General features: G+C 35.7%; 1 protein-coding gene across 1 annotated transcript in view; it reads left to right on the top strand.

Moving 5' to 3' along the window:
* KMT2E (lysine methyltransferase 2E (inactive)) overlaps nucleotides 1–22827 on the top strand; it is a 98398-nt gene that overhangs the window by 13612 nt on the left and 61959 nt on the right. The window contains 2 exon segments of the mRNA XM_004263372.4: nucleotides 8171–8243; nucleotides 11255–11439. Coding sequence (XP_004263420.2) covers nucleotides 11369–11439 — 71 coding nt within the window. The 5' untranslated portion in view covers nucleotides 8171–8243; nucleotides 11255–11368.

Below are 22827 nucleotides of genomic sequence, written 5' to 3' on the forward strand. Positions count from 1 at the left end.
TTGTTCACTGCTCATTCCCCAGCACTTAGAACAGTATCTAGGGAATAGTATATGCGCAATAAGTATGTTAAATGAATGAATTTGAATTCATTATATTTTGAAAGAATAGTTGCCATAGTCTGGGGGGAGAAATGCTTAACACTCAAGATTTCTTCCATTGTTTGGAGACAAAGTACTCAGAACTTGATAGTGATAAGCTGGAAGAGTTGTTGATTGTTGGAAATTATTCAGATGATGAAGATCGTGGTGGGGGCCACAGAAATTGAGGAAGAGTGAATCTGAAACACTGGGGAGGCACAGAAGACTGGGTGAGCAAATGTAATAGACTAGAGAAAAGAACGATTAAAAAGAGCACTGGGAGAAAAGGGTACTAATAAAAAATGGAATGGAAGAAGATGTGTGAAAAAGATTCAGTTTGATTTTTGTAGTGATGGCAGGTATTTGAATAGATATATATCTTGTAGATGGCTAGGAATAGGAAATCAGGAATTAATGGTTATATCCAAGATTCGTGGAGACTAATAATGGGGAGGATTGAGCCTTAAAGGACAACCAGATTTTAGAGTAATAAGGGAGAAGGAAGCAATTAAAAAAAGGTTCCAAAAGGAAATCAGTCACTAACATTCTTTAATGGCAGATTTTTTTGTTTTGTTTTTAAGGTATGTTCACGTTCATCTAAAAGGAGAGGAGAGGATTAAATGTGTTAAAGAAAGTGTGGTTTAAGCAAGAATAACTTAGGTGGTATCTTAGCCACTATGTTCCAGGCTTTGAGAGCTAATATATAAATATTTCAGTTCTTGCTATAGAGTGAAGTAGATGATCTATTTGTGGAAGCTGTATATCTAACATTTGTTTCCAAAAAGTGTGTCAAAATATAAACCAGTGGTTAAAAAAATGTAACTAATATATTCTTTGGGAAGTTAAGAAGGGAAGAGATTAGTGTATAAGAGGCCTTATAGCTGTAACAGTTTTTTGAGTTAATGTAGTCAAATTTCTGTTTGCAGATAAGGAAACAGTGCTCAGGAGGTTGATCTGCTGGAGATCTCAAAGCTAGTTTTGTGGCAGAGATGTCAAAGTTGGGAAGTTGAGGCTTCAAGGAAGTGCTGGTACTTGAACAATCCTCGAAGGTTTAATAAGATTTTTATTTATAGAGTGGGATGGATATAAAAAGAGGAAAATGACTTTTGAAAACTTGAAGGAGAATGAACAAGGATATGCCAATAATCACAAAAAGACTGACATAATCAGTGGATTTATATATTGGGATATTAGTATGGAACAGGGTAACCTGATAATGCCACGATTAGGAATCTGTTATTACTGTGAGCTATTATGCTTTTTTTTTTTTTTTTTTTTTTTTTTTTGCAGTATGCGGGCCTCTCACTGTTGTGGCCTCTCCCATTGCGGAGCACAGGCTCCGGACGCGCAGGCTCAGCGGCCATGGCTCACAGGCCCAGCCACTCAGCGGCATGTGGGATCTTCCCGGACCGGGCCACGAACCCGTGTCCCCTGCTTTGTCAGGCGGACTCTCAACCACTGCGCCACCAGGGAAGCCTGCTATTATGCTTTTTTGAAGAGGGCAAAATTAGGAAACTAGTGGGCTTTGAAGTATATTCAGTGTTTCAGCAAGTGTTCTAAAATAGAGCACTGGAGCAAATGTCTTTCTTTTTTTTTTTTTTTTTTAAGACATCCAGGCCACATCCCAGACGTACTTAATCAGAATCTCTAGGGTGAGGCCTATGAATCTGTTATTTTCAGCCCCTAACCCCAGGTATATTAAAAGTGGCATTTTGTGGATCTATGTTTGAGAACCACTGGTTTAAAGGTCAAGTCAGAATAGGGCAAGAGACTACTTAGAAACTTATTCTGGTAGCCTAGGTCTGAGGTAAGAAAATGTAGACAGTAGGATCAGAAAGATTTGTTTAAATCCTATTAATTAATTAGATTTGATGCATATTGTTTTTCTATAGGGAAATGAGAGGATTCAAGGTTCAGACTAAAAGAAATGATTAAAATAGTGATAGAAGGAATACTTAGTTCATCCTGAAGAGTGAGGACATTATTTTGCTTGAGATTAGAATCAGGAATGAGAGAATAAAATTATTGCCAAGTTTGTTTCAGTCAAAAAGTATGCCCTTTCCTGGTGACATACTTATTTGAAGGCTAAAAAGGCAAGGATGAACCAGCTTGATTGTATAGGTTGAGTGACTAAAAGATAAATGCAGGATTTTTATTGTTGATTTTGTTTGATTTTTAACTACAATGTTTTAACACTACTTTTTGGAAGACTGTGTTTTTGTTTGTTTGTTTTTGTTTTTTGCTTTTGGACAAGAGAATTCACCAGTGCGATAAGGTTTTTATGTCACATGTTGAGTCAGTAAGTATTTTCTTTTAGCCAATGATTTTCAAACTATTCTCCAGGAATTCTTAGGTTTTTAATGGAACTTAACTGGTAGGTGGGAGGATGTTCAGGCAGGGACATTCCCTTGCCACCTTCTTTAACTGCAGACATAGCAAATAATGAAGTAAAAAAGCAAATAATGGGCCTACTGTGCCCATTAGCAAATATCATTAATCACTGGGGCCACCTCCCGTTTGTATCTGGCTGTAGCCTCCTTAACACAACATTTAAAGTTGACACTAGCAATCACTGGGAAAAGCATAGGAGATTAAAACGTTTTTTAAATCCTAGAATAAAAATAGATGATTAGATTTTTGTGTAAGATTTTATTTGTAGGAAAGTTTCTATCAATAGTCAAAGTTTGAAGGCCACAATTTTAATGTCACTTTTAAAAGTTTTAATTTTGAGGCAATTGTAAGAAATAAATAGGGAGAAATTCTGAATCCTTTCCCTGGTTTCCCTCAGTGGTAACATCTTGCAAAACTGTAGCACAATATGACCACAATATTGACATTGATTCAGTTCACCCATTATGTTCAGATTTCCCCAGGTTTACTTGTGTGTGTGTTGTGTGTATATAGTTCTTTTCATTTTTATCATATGTAGGTTCGTATCTCCACCACCACAGTTAAGATACAGAACAGTTCCATCACCACAAGGATCCCTGGTGTTGCACTCTTACTACCACACTATTCTCTGTTTCTATAATTTGTCATTCAAGAATGTTAGATAAATGAAATTATACAGTATGTGTGACATTTTTGAGATTGGCTTTGTTTCACTCAGTACAGTTTCCTTGAGATTCATCCAAGGTGTTGCATGTATCTGTAGTTCATTCCTTTATAATGCTAAGTAGTGTTCCACTTAATGTTATTTTCTCACTTAGTAGCTACCCCATAGAACATGCAGCTTCAGACTTTTCCTTTTAAATCTACAGAACATATTGTCTCTCATTTTCTTTTGTTAACTTCCCTGACTCTGTTTTCTTTTATTATCTCAGTTCCCAACTCTGTTAGGACTGTTGGGAGCACAGTTTAAAAATTGCTCATGTAGACAGCAATTTTGTTTGTTTTTTTTTAACTAAAGGAAGGTTTAGAACCCACTGAAGTTATGTGGTGTTATGCTTTACAGTACTCATTACTTTTGTACATAAAAGTAAGATTTTAAGGAATTGGGAAGGTGAAATTCTTAAATTTGAAGATTCTTTTTCTTCTGTGTTTGTGTATCAAGCAGTACATTCTACGACATATAGTCGTGGGCCACATGGCAAGTAGAAAGTGGGAATAGGTAACTGTTTAGAATGAAATCACTTTTGTTACTTACATAGTCGGGTATGAACAAAGACTGAACTCATTCTAAAAATAGTTTGTGTGTGTAGGAAACAGAAATTGTACATTTGCACCCGGAGACTAACCAGTTACCAATCACTGAATTGCTTCAAAGGCTGCATTTTATTAGATTTTACACCAGAGGTTAGTGACCTCCAACACTTTAGGGAATGATGAATACTGTTTTAAAATAATGACGTGGTACATTAAAAAACTGGTTAGTATTGAAATTAATTATTTTAATTCAAGGTTGTTTTGGGGTGGTAATGGAGGAGTGTACCAGTACTTTGACAGGTTGAAGAATTGGTGTTCAGCATAGCTTCCCCAAACCCTGTTAGAGTGGTACCCCATTATTTGATGCCAAACAGTTCAGAATATCATATTCACCATCAACATTTCTCATCATTATGGTACATTTGTTAAATTCTATGAATCAACATTGGCACATCATTATCAACCAAAATTTACACTAAGCCTCACTCTTTGTATTCATTTTTTTTTAAGGTTGTACTTCTTTATACTTTATTTTGATTACAATATCAAATCTCTAGTGAGCTGAAGATAAGGTAAACTGGGTTGCAAGGTAAGCCAGTGTGAAGTAATGCCAAATACTGGCTGATTTGGGAAAATGCTTCATTCTTAACTGTATAGGGGTGGTTTAGTGCTTGTTGGGTAATATCATGAGGGTTGGCATTGGCTTATTCTTTAAAGAATTTACTCTTACTAGAGCCAATCTTGTTTTGACAAAAATTCTGTAAAAAGGATTTCAAGGGCCTGATGCCCTAGTTATTTTAACCATTACTTTGTTTTTATTTTAAGAAAATAATCGAAACAGTATGCTTAGAGGTTTGGCTGTTGGCCTTTTTTTTTTTTTTCCCTTCTTCTTTTTTTGGCCATACCACACAGCATGCGGAATCTTAGTTCCCCCACCTGGGATCAAAGCCGGGCCCCCTGCAGTGGAAGCGTGGAGTCTTAGTGGATGGACTGCCAGGGAAGTCCCTGGCTGTTGCCTTTTTAAGTGAAGCTACTTCTGTCACATTCTCTGATTTGCAGTCCAACACAGAAGCATCCTTTCTCCTTTACTGACAAGAATGGATTCTAGAATAGATCAGAAATTCTTAATAGTTTACTTGACTTTTACAAGTATAATAGCTGAGAATTGTTCTCCAATACTTTTTTTTTCTTTTCTGTTACAGTTTATTACAGAATATTCAATATAGTTCCCTGTGCTATACAGTAGGATCTTGTTGTTTATCTATTTTATATATAGTAGTTGGTGTCTGCTAATCCCAAACTCCTCATTTATTCCTCCCCAGCCCCCTTTCCCTTTGGTAACCATAAATTTGTTTTTTATGTCTGTGAGTCTGTTTCTGTTTTGTAAATAAGTTCATTTGTATCATGTTTTAGATTCCAGTGATGTCATAAGTGATACCATATGGTCCAATACTCATCTTTTTAAGGACTTTTCCTAAATATTTAATTCCCAGAAATGTTATCTGGTTATCATAGCTAATACTTAACTGAGTGGCACACAGGTTCCTTGAAACAATTCAGAAATATGTTTTATGATTATTCCTATTTACAGATGAGGAACTAAGGCTTCAAGAGAATAAGTAACCGTTATTAATAGGTGGCAGAGTGTTAAAACTGAAGCATTGCTATTTTGATATTGAATTTAGTACTAGTGGTTGGAATTGTACTAAAATATGATATGGTGAAACTGTGGAACTCTCGTGTAGAGCCAGAAACTGTGTGTTTTGAACATTGAATTTCATATATAGGTTTCCATTTTTCATGTAGGTCCATCAACATTAATCTTGACTACCAGAAGAAAGATTTTTTTAAATAGAGAGTTTATTTGCTATAAAAGATTATAGTGGGCTTCCCTGGTGGCACAGTGGTTGAGAGTCCGCCTGCCGATGCAGGGGACACAGGTTCGTGCCCCGGTCTGGGAAGATCCCACATGCCGCGGAGCAGCTGGGCCCGTGAACCATGGCCGCTGAGCCTGCGCGTCCGGAGCCCGTGCTCCACAATGGGAGAGGCCACAACAGTGAGAGGCCCAAGTACCGAAAAAAAAAAGAAAAGAAAAAAAAGAAAAAAAAAAAAAAAGATTATAGTGTAAGTTGAATTGGTGAAATTCTTTATCTCTAGGAATGAAATGGTTATCAAAGGGATACTCAAGTTAAAATTCAACTGGTTAGGGCTTCCCTGGTGGCGCAGTGGTTGAGAGTCCGCCTGCCGATGCAGGGGACACGGGTTCTTGCCCCGGTCCGGGAAGATCCGGAGCGGCTGGGCCCGTGAGCCATGGCCGCTGAGCCTGCGTGTCTGGAGCCTGTGCTCCCCAGCGGGAGAGGCCACAACAGTGAGAGGCTCGCGTACCACAAAAAAAAAAAAAAAAAAATTCAACTGGTTAGATAGGTGGTCTTTGCTTAACAAATAGTTCTATATAAGGAATTGAGTATACTTATGTATACATTAGTAATCTCAGATTTGGAGCCTGGTTCCCTTAACTTTTGGGTTGCTTTCAATTCACTAGCAAGGCATCTGTTTGTTCCTGAAAAATGATAGGGAATTTAAATATTTTTATCCTTTGAGTATGTGCTTTGCACTGTCCCTGAAATATTTTAAATGCAAATTTTAGACTTTGAGCCTATGCATCTTTACTTACTTTGTAGTGTTTTAATGCATTGCTGTTTAATGCATGTAGGTTTATTAAGTAGATTAGGTTTCGGGGAGGAGCAAAGTAGGTTTTGTTACTGTTGTTTCATTTAGTGTGCCAGAGTGAATGCAGTCCATATGTTCTGCAGTGAAACAGTTATGTAGTTATTTAATTTCTCCTCTTTTTGAGAGAGGCAGTTGTCAGTTTTTCCCCCTTAACTGTAAATTCTGGATTTTATTTTATTTATTTTACCAACCATCTGGCAAATTTTAATTTCAGGGAAACTACTGTGTAGGTTCTGGAATCAGACTGTTAGGGTTCAAAACTTGATTCTTCTATTTATTAGCTATGGGACTTTGGAAAAGTTTAACTTCTCTGCCTTATCTGTAAAATGGGGTAATAAATGTACCTATGCCATAGGCTCATTGTGAGGATTAAACATTGTAAGCAGTATTTATCATCATTATTATTATAACCTCTATTTGGGGACGTTTGAGTATCAGGTAAGTGCTTATAGAGCACTGGCTAATACTAACATTAACCCAGTTAGAGAAATACATAATTCATTCTATTATTCTTTTTAGAATCTGATATTTATCTGTCATTTTGATTATCAGGACTAATCTGTTAATGTACTTGTGATTGTAAAATTTAAACTGTAAGATCATCAGCCTAACCTGCCTCCATTTATAGTTGAAACCCAGAATAGTGAAATGAGTTGACCAAAGTTTCATAGGTAGTAACTTGGTAATAGATTTTGATAACTAGTATCCTTTTTTGTTATACCTTAGTCAACAGCTATAAGTAAAATTAAAATTATAAATGATTAATGAGGGCAGTTTAATTTCTGATTTATAAGAAAATCTCAGTTATGTGGTACCTCACAACTTCTTTCAAGTTTCTTTGTTTCATTTCTATTAGTAATTCAGCTCCGGATTCACCTGCTTATTCTCTTGTTATATGTCCAAAATGTAAACATGGATTTAATATTAAATATTTATTGAGCTCTTTGTAAGGTGTTTATTAAGGATTGAAAGGTAATAATAAATGACCCTTTCCTCAAAGAGATTATGTTAAATTGGGTTGGGCCCTTTATTTGTAATTTTAGAAAAAAAATTTTCCTCATATTTTCATCTTTTTTGCCTTTTGGGTATCATATTTATCTTTTCAGTGGTATTTTTTTGTTTTTTGAACTTCTTAATGTGGTCTTAAAAGCAGCCTCAGTTTTCCAGTTCTTCTGATAAACTGTTTTCTAATTTAATTGCTTTTCCTTCTTGCCTTTTATTTCATTTTTCCTACTCTAGGGTTTTGTTTGGTTTTGTTTTGGTATCAATGCCTCTGCTAAATCTGTGGGGTTGTTTTGTTTGTTTGTTTTCTTTTTTGTTTGTTTTGTATTTTTTGTTTTTTTGTGTGTTTTTTTGGCCGTGCCACGAGGCTTGTGGGATCTTAGTTCCCTGACTAGGGATTGAACCCACACCTCAGCAGTGAAAGTGCGGAGTCCTAATCACTGAACCACCAGGGAATTCCCCTAAATTTGTTTTTAATATCGTTTTTTCCCAGTTTCTTTCCAGTTTGATTTGGTATTTAGCATTGTTTCCTTTACTTGTGTTTACATTCATTTGTATAAAAGAGTGAAGAATAAATTTATTTTTTTAAGAATCAGCTGCTGTCTTTATTTGAGTCCCTTTGACTTTAGGTTCCACGTTAGACAGAAGTATCAATACCTATAATTTTATGCCATTTATAAACAGCTCAATACTCCTGTGTTCACTTGGTTTCTAGGTCTGTTCTGGATAGCAGGTTTTGTGAAGACATTTATTCTTTCTTGGACCTCAGATTTACCAGACATCTCATGGTATTTCCTTTTATATTATTTCTTTAATGGCTGCCATTTATTCTCGATGTATTTTGTATATATTTTACTTGCCAGTTGTATAACCAGTTTTTTGTTCACATGTAAGATATGAGAGCTTTGTGGTAGTTGTTTGTATTGTGTTGAATTGTTTTTCTCTAGTTATGCCTATGTTATAAGCTCACATCTTTTCTGTTTACTACATTGTCTTTCCCCTTCTTTTTTTCTTATTTTTAAAGACCCTAATAAATTTATGCTTTAAGTATCAGCTGGATTTTTAAACAGTGTGAGTTTTCTGGCTATGGAGTTTTTGATATTAATGAATATAGTGAAATATTTGCCACTTTATGGTCTCAATAGATATGACCTCTTGCCTTCTTACCTCTTGTGAGTAAATTTGTGAGATCATCTTGTTTGCTGAATCAAACTCAGAGTCTGTGGTTCTGTTACAGATGTGATGATGAGTTGTTATCCTGGGGATGAGCTTCTGTGATTCTAGATGAGAGATGCATTTCTGGAAAAGGTGTCATGTGGTTGTTTTTATAGCGCGTAATTGTATAGGTTGACAACTCATTTGGTTAATGAGGCCAGAACTGCAGTTTCATCCTGGGTGCTCTAATTCATTCACCAGTTCTTTGTAGAGTGCCTTTTATGTTCTACGCACTGTGCAGGATTTGAGAGACAGGCAGTAATCACAAAAATATAAGCCATTGTCTGAAATAAGCTTATGGCAAGCTCTTCACTGCTATTTAAAAACAGCTGAAATATAGTGTTTATTGAGGACTGTATATTTATATAAAGATGGGGACACTATTAAATACGTATTCAAATAAATTGTTTTAGGTTGGAAATATTACTCAGTTACCTAAAAGAATACATAATCATTTGACTTCTGCTTTCTAGTTTCTGCCTCTGGTTTTAAGAAAAAACATACAACTAAATATTTAACAACATATACCTAAAATATAAGATTTCCTATGAGTCTAATGTTAAGATAAGCTGAGCTGAAGAAAACTTCTACCAACTAGATGGTACCAACAGGAGGAGAATTTTTTTTTAAATTTTAATTATCTGTTCTTAGGTCCAAGTTTTCAGTATTTTAAAGAAATACAGAATAATATAACATTTGATTTATATGTTGCTTGCATGTTGTCACTTAGAATCTAATTTCATAATTTTATAGCTTTGTGCAGGTTAATAAATATAGCTTTTTGTAGTAAAAAAAAGTATAGTAAAAATATACTTTTTTTAGTAATTCTAAAACAGTCGCAGGTGCAGAAAAGGAGGTAGGGCAGTTTTTCCTTTTTCTTACCCTGCTTTAATTGTTTTTAGAGAATGATTTTTTTTTTTTAAGAGGATGATTTTAATTTGGTGAAAACTGTAAAATCGTAGCAAATAGAGAACCATAATTACATACTTTATTTTCAAAAACTATTAGAAGATTCTCTTTAAATGAGAGCTAAAGAGTTTTTTTATCCACACAGTTTTTTGGTTATGAAATAAGAGCAACTCTTCTTATGTGACTACCGCTTATTGATTGCTAAATATGCATAATGCAGTGTATGAAATGCTTTACAGTCATTATTTCATTTTCTTCACAGAAATCGTAGGCGGATACATATCCATTTTATAAACAAGGAACCTGAGGCTTAGAGTGGTTAAATAACTTGCCTAGCTCACACATCTGCTGTTAGAGAGTTAGAGATAGGCTCCAATGCTCATGTTTTTCACTTTTAAGTGCAATTGCCTGTTATTGTATATTTTTGTTATAACTTGAAATCTAGTAGCTCTCCCCCAGTTATTCATGGTTTAAAAGTAAAGGCTCGTTTTCTTGGAGAATTCAAACCACTGTTACCTCGTTATTTCCATATTTTGGTATTTTTTTCCCATAAGATATGAGCTCGCAGTCTGCATCATCTGTGAAATAGGAATTAACCTGAGTAGATATTCTCAAGCTTACTTGTAAAAATTAAAAGTAAATACAAGAATTGCTATTTGAAGAAACACTTCTCTTCAGTATTTCAGGTATAACCTGAGAGGGACAATGTTGACTGTTTCTCTTGTTTATATGGTTATCTCTATCTGCTTTGTTCCGAGTTGTACTGTATCATTGCTGAAAATATTTCGAGTAGATATTTCACATATAGTACATATAGCAGGTGTTAAACAGTGAATTTAGATTAGAAGAATTGATATGGAAGCTGAATATGTTTTTGTTACTATGGTAAGTTTGTTTAAAAATAAGTATTCAAGTATATGACAAGAATATTTAAAAATATTCAAGTATATTTCTCTTCTAATTGTCTGTGCTAGGGATCATTAACTCATGGGAGAAAACTGGAGGAATAAACTCCCTCCATATACATGTATTTATGTAGTATGGAAAATGACAACCAGTATAAAACAATTGACTTTATTACAAATAAAATAGATTTTTAAAAAAATATATAAACAATAGAGTAGAATTGGTTCAAATTCTGGTTTTATCTCTTAAACTGAGCAACTTTGGTTATGTTATTTAACCTTAGTTGCTTTTGAATTCCTCGGTGATAAAATGGAGATCCCTATCTCAGAGTTGTGAGGATTAAATAGACCATCCATGTAAAAGCTTAGTCCACAGTAAGTCTCAATATTTGTTAGTTTATTGTTAAAGCATTTACTGAACCAAGAAGACTTAATTTTGGATAGTGCTGTAAGAAATTCTGTTTTATCTTTCAAAATGAATAATATTTGTTGGTTCCTCACTAAGCAGTATGCCTTAGTAATCATTCTTTTGGCATCCTAAATTCATTCCCTAAGGAAGATTATGATTCAGAAACTTTTCTTTTGATCATAATCTCATAACTTGATTCCAGAAAAATAAAATAGAGGCCCCTTGAGCAAATTCCAATTGGTATTGATATTTCAATAAAGAATGCTTTCTTCATGTATTTTACTTACCTTTGTTATAGGTTGACTGTTGCTGGGAATATGAAGATGATTCTTAACTTTTGGTTCCCTTTTCTTTTAAATAGGGTTTGTGGATGCACTTAGATGTTTGCAATGAGCACTGTGGCTGGCATGCCCCAGTGTTTTGGATACCAATGCATAGGACTCCATAGTAATCGAATTTACCAGAGGCGAACGTCATGAGCATAGTGATCCCATTGGGGGTTGATACAGCAGAAACGTCATACTTGGAAATGGCTGCAGGCTCAGAGTAAGTATTTAAATTAAAGGTATTTTGGATAGGGAAGGGCAAAATATTTCATGTAATTATTTTAGCACAACCAAGCAGTGCTTGATTTGCATTTATATTTTTTCTCATTTTAGACTCTTGGCTAAAATAAAATGTCAGAAGTTTAAAGGCAAAAATTCCTTTAACTAAAATTACTTTGTAAATAACTTTTGAGCCAAAATGCTCTATCTTTTTCGGATTTTTTTTGTCTTTTCCATTTGCTAATTGTTGACATCAAGAGTCAAGGTAGCAGGTTATTGTTTTTTTAAATTGTAAGACCTTTCATGTTTATATTGGAAAATTAATTTGGTTTTAAATTTGAATCTTTAAAAAATTGTAATATCCATTTAAACACAGTAATTACTTCATTTTTTTAAAAGTTGAGTTGAAAAATAAAATTCAGGCCATTTTTTAAATAAGAAAAAGGGAGTATTTCCTTCTAGATGTGTACTTTGCCACTTTTTGCTTTTATGGGAGCCATTTCTGAGGGATTCAGTGAAAGGTTCTTCCTCGCCTCTAACTCTTTGGTCTTGGCAGTTGTGTGGATAGATTTCATTTTATTTTGATCTTGAAAGACCACTACATTAGCACTAAGTTATTGCTGTGAAAATTGATTGTTTTTGGAAATTGCAAGGGGTTCATGTGACAGTGTTGGAATCTAAAGGCTGGAAAGATGCATACGTTTGCTCTCGGATTCAATATGTAGTTGTATTGTGCTAAATGGGACGCTCATTGACCAGAAAGCTGAATTCAAGTTAAAAAAAATAAAAACAAATTTATTTATTTTTGAGCTCCTAAAACTGGTATGTAGAGAGGACAAAAATTGCAGTTAATATTCTCCTTTTGCTGGCATTTCAAATGGTCTAGAAGTGTTTTCACCACTCCTGCTTCTGCCATTGAGAAAGACTCAGGGATGCTCTCTAGTATTCCTATAATATGCTACATAGTCCATTTAATTATATGATTATTAAAATACAGTTTTTAAAAGCCATTTTTTTACACTATGCGTTAAGTTATTTTTGTTGTAAAGTAATAGATTCCCAAACATGGCACTCTTATGACAGTTGATTGACATTCATTCTGCCCAGGTAGTGACACTACTCAGGAAGGAAAGAACCTGGAAGCAGGGCTTGACAGGCAAGAGGTTCCCAGGCTAAAGTACTAGTTTTTCTTAATGTATAGCATCTGATAGATGCAAATCTATATCTGATGATAGTTATAGGCATTTATTGGTAATAATCAAAGATTCTTTGCTTCCTAAAAATATTCACCTTGACAGTCTTTTTTTAAATTGGCCTCTTAAGCACTGAATACAAGATATAGTTTATGAAATATTATTTATATACCTGATAGGAATTAGTCCAGTATACAATGTGAGATACGCCTTTGCCTTGTTTGCATGTTTAGTATGTGTACTGTAAGGCAATTCACAAACAGAATGAAAGCTGCATATTAATTATACAGTTAAAAGAGAATGAATAATATATTGAAAGAGGGCAGTGTAGGGGATTGCTTTCTGCCTATGTTCTTTATTAAATGCACTTATAGAGCATGTATGGAAAAAGTATGATTTACATTGTGGGGCCAAATCTTTCGTCATACAAATGTGGCCATTTTTATTGTGAGAAAATGATCAATTTGTAGGTAATTACAGAATGACGTTTTTTTTTTTTTTTTTTTTTTTTTTTTTTTTGCGGTACGCGGGCCTCTCACTGTTGTGGCCTCTCCTGTTGCGGAGCACAGGCTCCGGACGCGCGGGCTTAGCGGCCCTGGCTCACGGGCCCAGCCGCTCAGCGGCATGTGGGATCTTCCCAGACCAGGGCACGAACCCGTGTCCCCTGCATCGGCAGGCGGACTCTCCACCACTGCGCCACCAGGGAAGCCCCAGAATGACTATTTTTTAAAGAACATTTCTGTTTTAGGAAATCAGTTTTTTTCTATTCCACATACAAGTATATGTCCTTTGGGCATAGTATCCTCTACTCAGTGGACACAGAAAGGATAGCTGGTACCAGTTTCTATTATGCGACAACTATCAGAATTTTTGTGTTTTAATTTTCAAACTTAAAAACTTTTCTATCTATATATAAATATATAAAGCCTGGAAGCTTAAAAAGATCCTTAAATCATATCACCCCACCACCCATTCCCACAGATAAAGCTTTTGGAACTGTTTTCGTAAGAAATGTTGATGTAATTAACAAGTTGCTTCCTTTTTATTTCAAATACATAATCAGAAGATACTATAGTTGGTTGATGCAGGATCCTGTGAAGCTATATAATTATTTCAAAATGTTTTTTAAAAAGAGAGAGAATTACATTTTATTACACTCATGTGGCTATATAATGTTATTAATTATATGTTATATTTTTTTAAATATTGTACTGCTAAATTATAATATATCACTAATAAACTAATATAAAGTTTAGGAGGTACTTGATGATTGCTAATTGAGTGAATTAGTGTACTAGACCAAATTTATACTCACTTCTAAGGCTGTAAAGGGGAATTTATTTGATCACTTAATGTTCATCAAGTCTGAGTTCATCTAGATAGAGTTCATGCTATCTGTAGCATTTTATAGATAGGAAATTGAAGGTCTGGTTCAGGATCTATGAAGAATGGGTTTGCTAAGCTCTAGTCTGGTATTTTCATACTCAGTAACGTTTGCTCTTGGGTTATTGTGTCTCTAAAGTAAGACTCTTCGAGTCCAGCTTCTTTGTTACATATTTCTTTTCCTCTCATTACTAAGTTTTAAAAAATCTTGGGTTTGTTTTACCTTTCCTGCAGAGTTAGGGATCTTGTATTTTGCTTTTTTCTGTTCCTGCCAAGAGTTGGTTTTACACATCCAGGGCCTCTCAGTTCAAACTAGCCGCATTTCAGATGTTCAGTAGCACATGTCTAGAGGCTGCTGTATTGGATAGAGAAGTTCTAGACCAAATAACAAAGTATAGGCTCTCAGAAGAGAAAAGAACAATGAAGCCTAGGCTAGTTATAAAAATTCTAACTGAGATCATAATGATCTGTTTCTTTCTGAATAAGAAAGGTAAGGATGTAAGTATGAGGTGTAGATATTATTTTTAAATTATAGGTGAGGAAACTGAAGTCACAGAGCAGTTAAGTGGCAGAGGCAGAACTTATTGATGTGTTGATTTTAGGCTTATTTCTATTATAGCTCCTTTTCTAATACTGTTACAAAAAGTGATTTATATAACAACTGATTTATTTTGATATATGGTTCATGTAAGTAGTAGCTTTAGTTTTAGGAGTAATAAATTCAGTATGATATATGACTGTATGTAACAAAGGTATTCTCATCAGGTCTCTGCTCAAAGATAAGAAATATGAAAGAAAACCTAGACTCCATTACCACTAGATAGATAGGAAAGTGAGCCAGAGTTCGGCCATTTATTAGAATTGTGTGTTTTTTATCCTAATTGGTAGAAATTGACCTATTCTGTTGCTTCTTACCTATTTTACGTCTGATATTCCATCTGAATTACTAAATTGGTTAAAGAAGCGAAGATGAGAAACCCTTCTGGAGCTGGGAAGTGGGAAGAGGTATAAATGGGGAGTGTTAAATGTATTCTTGCCTAGCCTTTTTAAAAAAGAAGAGCCAAATTACTTTTTCCTCTCAGAGACTGGGAACATGATTGCTAACATTGTATTCCTTTTAACATTATTATTACTACCAAATGTTCCGTTAGAAGTCTTTATAATGAGCTTTTATATAATTATGTGTATTTTTGGATGAGGTAGACAAATTAGTAAATGTGACATATCTAAGTTATAGGTGAATTATTTTGAAGGAGGGCTTTTAGTACTATGCCTGGCAATACAGTAAATGCCTCTTTGTTGACTTGAGAGTACTAAAGAGAGATATCTGGGTTTTCAGTTTTGTTTTGCCACTAACATAATTATGGTAGACTTACTTATGGTAGACTTAAGCCACTTAATTATGGTAGGCTTTTGTGTCTTCATTTGAAAAACAGGATTTGGATTGAAGTATTAATGTGACTCTTTTTGACTCCAAATTTCTGAGATTCAGTACATTTTTACTATCTATATTTTGCTTATAGTATTTGATACTAGTTGTTTCAGTGTCACTAGAGCCACCTGCTGACAGAATTGATTAATTTGTTGAAGTGTTTGGTTGCTTTTAGTCTGAATTTCTGTAATTGAAGATACTAAAATGTTTTGTGTATAATGAAATGTTTTCAATAGCTTTTTACGTGTTCATGTTCCACTAGTACTTAACATTTCTGCTTATGATTTCTTTACACTTAATCTACTATCAAGAAGCTAATACTTTCTGCTGCTCTTAAAGTGTTGATTTGCTTATCCTAATTTGGAAGTGCTTTCATTTAAATGTGATTTTGTTTTAATATTCAAAAGCCTATTTTAAAGTACTGTCTTAGCATCGTTTAGAACGGTTCTTAGAATGACGTTGAATTTCTCATTTGCTTTATACGTAATAATAAACACATTTTTCCTCTAATTTTTTTCCCCACTTGTGATACTGATTACAGAGCTCACTGCGTTCATAGAGTTGTCTGTAATGTAGTGTGTAATACCTCTTCATAACCCCAGCAAAAAGTTGGGCAGGTATTATTCCCATTTTGCAAAAGAAATGCAGCTCAAGGTGATAACAGACTTAATTAACTAAGGCCATAGTTAATAAAAAAGGCCATAGTTAATAAAAAATAAGAGAGTTAAACCCAAGGCTGCTTGGCTCCAGATCCATTTTGCCACATAGATCCAAAGAGCTAAGTTTTCTTAACAGATGAGTTAAATGAAGTAAAATGCCACATGTGATAAACTGAGGGCAATTGTCACACCAAACCTCTCCATTTAAAAACATTTCTTGTATACTATTGTAGTTTGTGTAATTTTAATGTATCTTTAAAAAGTAATAAGTTATAACAAGAACGATAGACATGTTTTGATCACAGATCTGAAGGAGCATACTTGAGAACTCATGGAGATCTTTCACATTCATTACTGTAACAATTAGGGAGCTAGTCTATCCATGTGCAGTTACTGATACCCAAGTGTCCATTATTGAATGTTTTAAACATTAAAAGGAAAATTAGAGGTTTCACCTAAAACTGGTATAAGCGTCTCATTAAAATCCAACTATATTTTGTAGGTTTATACAGGGAAGAAATTAAATTTTTGATGAGGAAGAAGGAAGTCATAAAAGTCCAATTTCAGGAGGAATCAGAGCTTATTTATTTATTTTTTTATTCATTTATTGATTTATTTATTTATTTTTGTCTGCATGGGGTCTTCGTTGCTGCGCATGGGCTTTCTCTAGTTGCAGCTGGCGGGCGCCACTCCTCGCTGCGGTACACAGGCCTCTCACTGCGGTGGCTTCTCTCATTGCGGAGCCCGGGCTCTAGGCATGCAGGCTTCAGTAGTTGTGGCTCGTGGGCTCTAGAGCACAGGCTCAGTAGTTGTGGTGCATGAACCCAGCCGCTCCGTGGCATGCGGGATCCCCCCGGACCAGGGCCCGAGCCCATGTGCCCTGCATTGGCAGGTGGATTCCCAACCACTGCACCACCAGGGAAGTCCCCCAGAGCTTATTTTGATCAATCGTTCTAACCTGTTCTTTTTCTGTAAATGCCTCTCTTAATGATTGGCTTTTCTCTCTTTTTACATCTTCAGTTCACCTGACTACTTAAAGGTCTGCACTAAAATGTATAATGAATGATGATTTTTGATGGCTTTTTAAAGAATAAGGATATTTTGATATAAACAAGGTTTTAAATTTGTAAAGTGGTTCCAGGAAATGTGGCAACATCAGTTAGATTACTGTAAACAAAATGGTAGTTGTCCTGCTTTCTGAGTTTTCAACAATAATCTAGAACTGTAACATATTTGAAAATAGCCTATTTTCATTTTTAAGAATGCAGATATTACATAAATAATTTCAACTTTAATGACCAAAATTGTTCTCCATATTTGTAAAGTTTGTGAAGTGATGACAATTAAAGTGACATAGATTCAGAATTACCAGAAACCAGGCTTTGTGTAACTCTAATAAAATGACAAAAAAAAAAAAAAAAGACACATAGTACTGTTTTGTAATACAGAAATGAGGTATAAAGCTGTTTACCTCATTAGATCATTAATCCATAGGCATAAATAGCACTCTGGTAAATTTCACAGGAATAGTGGGGATAATGCAATTCGGTGGGAAAAGTACTAGACCAACATAAGAGATATGGGCTTTAGTATTTTCTTTGCTATTATAATGCCATGTGACTTAGAATTAAGACTTCATTTTATAAATGTGGAAACTGAGACCCAGAGTGATTATGTGGCATGTCCCATGGATACACAATGACTTAATAATAAATTAGGGCTTGGATCTAGAGTTTGTGGCCCTTAAATCAGTCATCTCCCCGTCTGTAAAACTGGAGGTTGGACAATGTGATGTTTAAAATACCTTCTAGAACAGTGCCTGAACATCACTTTAGAGCAGCAGATACTCTGTTTCCCTGAACAGTAGCTGTCCTACTGCACTCTGTGCCACACCAAGCAGGACTCAGCAGCTGATTCTCAACCCCTAGCTTCATGACAGCATTGTCTGGGGGTCCAGGAACTGCCCTCCACATTATGCCTGTCTAGACTCAGCAGGAGCAGATCTACTACCACCAATTCTAGGCCAGAACAAAACTACTTCCAATCTGAGGGAAAGAAACCATATCCTGAAACTCCCTTGGGGCCATATGCAGACGAGCCCTACTATATCTTTGTTCTATCTGCTCTACTAACCAAGTCTTAGCAACAGCCTTTTACCTTTTCCAAGACCCCAGTATCACCTCATGGGGTCAGAGGTAGGTTCTGAGAGTGGCTAATTCAGATTAAGTCTTGACCTTTTGTCAGTATTATCTGTGCCTCTCATTCCTGTAATTCCTTGTGCACTGTCTAAATTGTAGGCCCATTCAGATGCTTGAATCTTTGCATCGTTCACCCTTGTTTTAATTCTTCCACTTGCTCCATACGAATCAGCTTTTACTTTGACCATGCTACTGGCATACTGAAGCTAATGCATGGTTTTCAGGCCTCATATTGCTTGCTCTCTCAGCAGGATTCGATGCTATTGATTCTCTGTACCTTTGGCTTCAGTGAAACTATCCTTTTGTGATTTTCTTTCTTTCTTTCTTTTTCTCAAATTGTAGTAAAATATACATAACATAAAACTTACCATTTTAACTGTTTTTAAGTTTACAGGTTGGTGGCATAAAGTACATGAAGTACATTCACAGTGTTACCACAGTATCCAGGCAAGAGATGGCAAGGGCTTGGACTAGGAAAATGGTAGAAATGGAGAGAGGTGTACTGATTCTAAATGTATATTGGAAGGAGACACAGGATCGACCATAGCATTAGTGTGGAGGGTGAGGGCAAAGGAGTGATCAAGAATGACACGTTAGGGTTTTGGATTAAGCAACTGGATGGAGATAGAGTTGTTTAAAGAAAAAGATGATCCTGGGGAAAAAAGAAAACATTTGTGGGCAGAAGATCAAGCAAAAACTGAGAAAGAGTGGCCAGTTAAGTGTGGTACCCAGAAAGCTGGCAGAGTTAATAAATCTTTTTAGGAGAAGGGAATGTTTATTTACATCAAATGCTGAAAAGTGTATATAAATTACGATTACCAATTGGTTTGACAACATGGGTAGTTAAAGTGCTGTTGTGCAACCTGATATTGAGCACAAACAACTCTTTCAAGGAGTTTTCTCTAAAGAGGAACAGAGAAATGGAAAGATAAGTAAAAGGGGGCAGGCGTTTTAAATGGAATAATAAATAAGACAGGAATGATCTAACATAGAGGGAGACTGAAGATACAGGAGACATGGGATAATAACTGCAGGCAAGAGTAAAGTGTAAAGATCTTGAAAAGGTGAGAAGGGATGAGAACCAGAGGGCAAGTGGAAGAATAGGACTGTAATAAAAAGAGTGACATTTTTCCATTTTACAAGAGAAAAACAGAAATTGAATATAAATACAAGATTTTAGATAATAGAGTTGTGTTCCCAGTACCTAAAACAGTAGCTGGTATATAATAAACCCTCAATAAATATTTACTAATAAAGTAATAAGAAATTCCTGTTGAGTTCTTGTTACATTTTCAAAGAAAGTTATACCACTGAACTAGTAGTACTTGCTTAAGCCATTGAAATTAGAGAAAAAGGGTACTCTTTATTACAGTCAGTTCTTTCCCAGAATTTGCTCTCTCTAAACAAGCAGTTGGCAAAGAAGGATCCCTGAGCCAAATCCAGCCTGCTGCCTGACTTTTGAGAATAAAGTTTTATTAAAACTCAGTCATGGGGCTTCTCTGGTGGCGCAGTGCTTAAGAATCCACCGGCCAATGCAGGGGACACGGGTTCGATCCCTCGTCCAGGAAGATCCCACATGCCGCAGAGCAGCTAAGCCCGTGCGCCACAACTACTGAGCCTGCACTCTAGAGCCCACGAACCACAACAACTGAAGCCAGCAAGCCACAACTACTGAAGCCTGTGTGCCTGGAGGCTCTGCTCCGCCACAAGAGAAGCCACCACAATGAGAAGCCTGTGCACAGCAATAAAGACCCAGTGCAGTCATAAATAAACAAACAAACAAAACTCAGTCATGGACTTCCCTGGTGGCGCAGTGGTTAAGAATCTGCATAAATTAATTAATTAATTAAAAAAAAAAAACTCAGTCACGGACTTCCCTGGTGGCGCAGTGGTTAAGAATCTGCCTGCCAATGCAGGGGACACGAGTTTGAGCCCTGGTCTTGGAAGATCCCACATGCTGTGGAGCAACTATGCCCACGTGCCACAACTACTTAGCCTGTGCTCTAGAGCCCACAGGCCACATCTACTGAGCCCACGCACCACAACTACTGAAGTCCGCATGCCTAGAGCCTGTGCTGTGCAACAAGAGAAGCCACTGCTATGAGAGGCCCGCACAATGCAACGAAGAGTAGCCCCCACTCACTGCAACTAGAGAAAGCCTGCACGCAACAAAGACCCATTGCAGCCAAAAATAAAAAATAAATAAATAAGTTTATTTTAAAAAGTCATGCCCAATTATTTAAATATGTTTTCTGGCTTTCCAGGTACAACAGAGCTGAGTAGTTGCAACAGAAACCGTGTTGTTCCAAGCCTTAAATATATTTACTTTCTGGTCCTTTACAGAAAAGGTTTGCTGGCCCCAGCTCTAAATTTAATTTTAAATTCCAAAATCTGGGACGTGAGAAAGGATTTTCTACAACAAACATGTACTTTATAGTCATGACACATTTAAATTAAGAGGTCTAGTAATGTGGAGAGCTATTTGGGTGGAGCTAATGAGATAGAATTAGGTTAAGGCTGATTTGGAAGTCATGAACACTTAGGAAATGGTGAAAGCTACAGTACTAGTGGATGGAAACCTCCAGTACAGTTTACAAAGTGTAGACACCTAGAAAACAAAAATATTTAAGAAACAGGAGAAGAAACATTTAAAAAGGAGATTAAGGCATGAAAAGAAAACCAGATGGAAAACAGTTTGGTGGTTTCTCAAAACGTTAAACATAGAATTACCTTATGACCCAGGAATTCTACTCCTAAGTATATACCCAAAAGAACTGAAATCAAGGGCTCAAAACAGGTACTTGAATACCAATATTCACAACAGCATTACTCATAATAGCCAAAAGGTGGAAACATCCCAAGTGTCCATCAACAGATGAACGGATAAACAAAATGTGGTACATCTATACAGTGGAATATTATTCAGCCATAAAAAGGAACAGAATTCTGAAACATGCTACAAATGGATGAACCCTGAAAACATTACACTAAGTAAGCCAGACACAAAAGGATAAATATTTTATAATTCCATTTATATAAAGTGTCTAGAATGGGCTAATAGAGACAGACGGTAAAATAGAGGTTACCAGGTGCTTGGGCCTGGAGAAGGTAAGAGGTTTAATGAGTACAAAGTGTCTGGGAGGATGAAAAAGTTTGGAAGCAGACAGTAGTAAGTCATGAATCATATGGCTTGAAGGTCTCTTGGTTAACCCCAAAGCTTATTATACACAAATGATTGTGCTCATATCTTAGCTAATTCTACTTCATTTGTTTAGGAGAGGTAGAACTAAAGCTACAAATTTTTTACAGCCTCTTTGTGGTAGATAGATATACGGGACTATAGAACTGAACAAAATGTCCCTTATATGTAAAAAAAAAAAAAAGTCTTTAAACAGCTAGTCTGATTTCAATGAGTTGAATGCTGTAGTTCTTTAAAGTAACAGTTCTGGTTAGTGCCTATTTCAGGAAGGTGGAAAATACTAAAAAGGCATTAGGAAACTAGCAGAATTAAAATAGTGACAAGAGGGAAACTGAAATTTACTACATTATTTGAGTGATTGAGTACTCACCATGATAGAATATAAGATTTTTAACCAGTTATGGTATTTTAACTAGGAAATTTTAAATCATATTGTCTTTAACCGAGGAAGGCTTAAATTCCCAGATCATATGGTTAAGAGTAGGAGTTTAAAATGTATTTTCTCAACTTTAGAGTGTATGTAAAGGTCTCTTTTTGGAAGCTTTTTAGTAATGTGCTGTAGATCAAAAACAGGCCCTTGAAGCTGACTCGAGCTTTGTGTGGCTAAACAGCCAAGTAGAAAGTTTCTTTCAGGATTCAGAACTGTCTTAAACGGAAAAGTCGACTGAAAGAAGTTTGGCATGACATGTAACAACTAGAAATTAAGTGGATGAAAAGATAATTTGATGCGTATTTGGCAAATGACACCAAGTTTAGTAAGGGTTTAAAAACACATTATAAGAAGGAAGCCTGCTAGAGAATTAATGGAAACTTCTTGTTGGTGGTGTAATTCATAGATCCAGGGATTATCAAGAGTTAAGTCTTCTTTCAGTAATAAAATATTTTAAAGTCATTTATTTCCACATTGTCATTGAAAGTAGCTAAGTTTCAAATGAATCTAACAGTGGTTAATGTGCCCTGTATTCTGTACCTAATAAAAAATTAATGTAGGTAAATCATCAAGGTGGGTTGGTCCTGTACTTAGTATTGAAGGAATTCAAGAATAAAATTGCAGAATTATTAGTTACAATAGCAAGTTGCATAGTTTCATATCCCTTTCTTCAATAAAAAGGTTACCAGTTTGGACCCTGGGCACCCTACACTCATGAGGATCACTTTGAAACTAGACGGGGTACTACGTGTTTTTCAGTGAAGCAAAGAACTGAGCAAAGGTAACTAACCAGTAAGGAGGAGTTTTGGAGAGGTAGCACTTTTTACATGTTTTCATCAGGTTCAGAGCTTCTAAACCTACTGAATCTGGGAGAATTATTCACAGATTGCTCCAC

This window comes from Orcinus orca, chromosome 9, assembly GCF_937001465.1.
Source record: "Orcinus orca chromosome 9, mOrcOrc1.1, whole genome shotgun sequence".
Lineage (NCBI taxonomy): Eukaryota > Metazoa > Chordata > Mammalia > Artiodactyla > Delphinidae > Orcinus > Orcinus orca.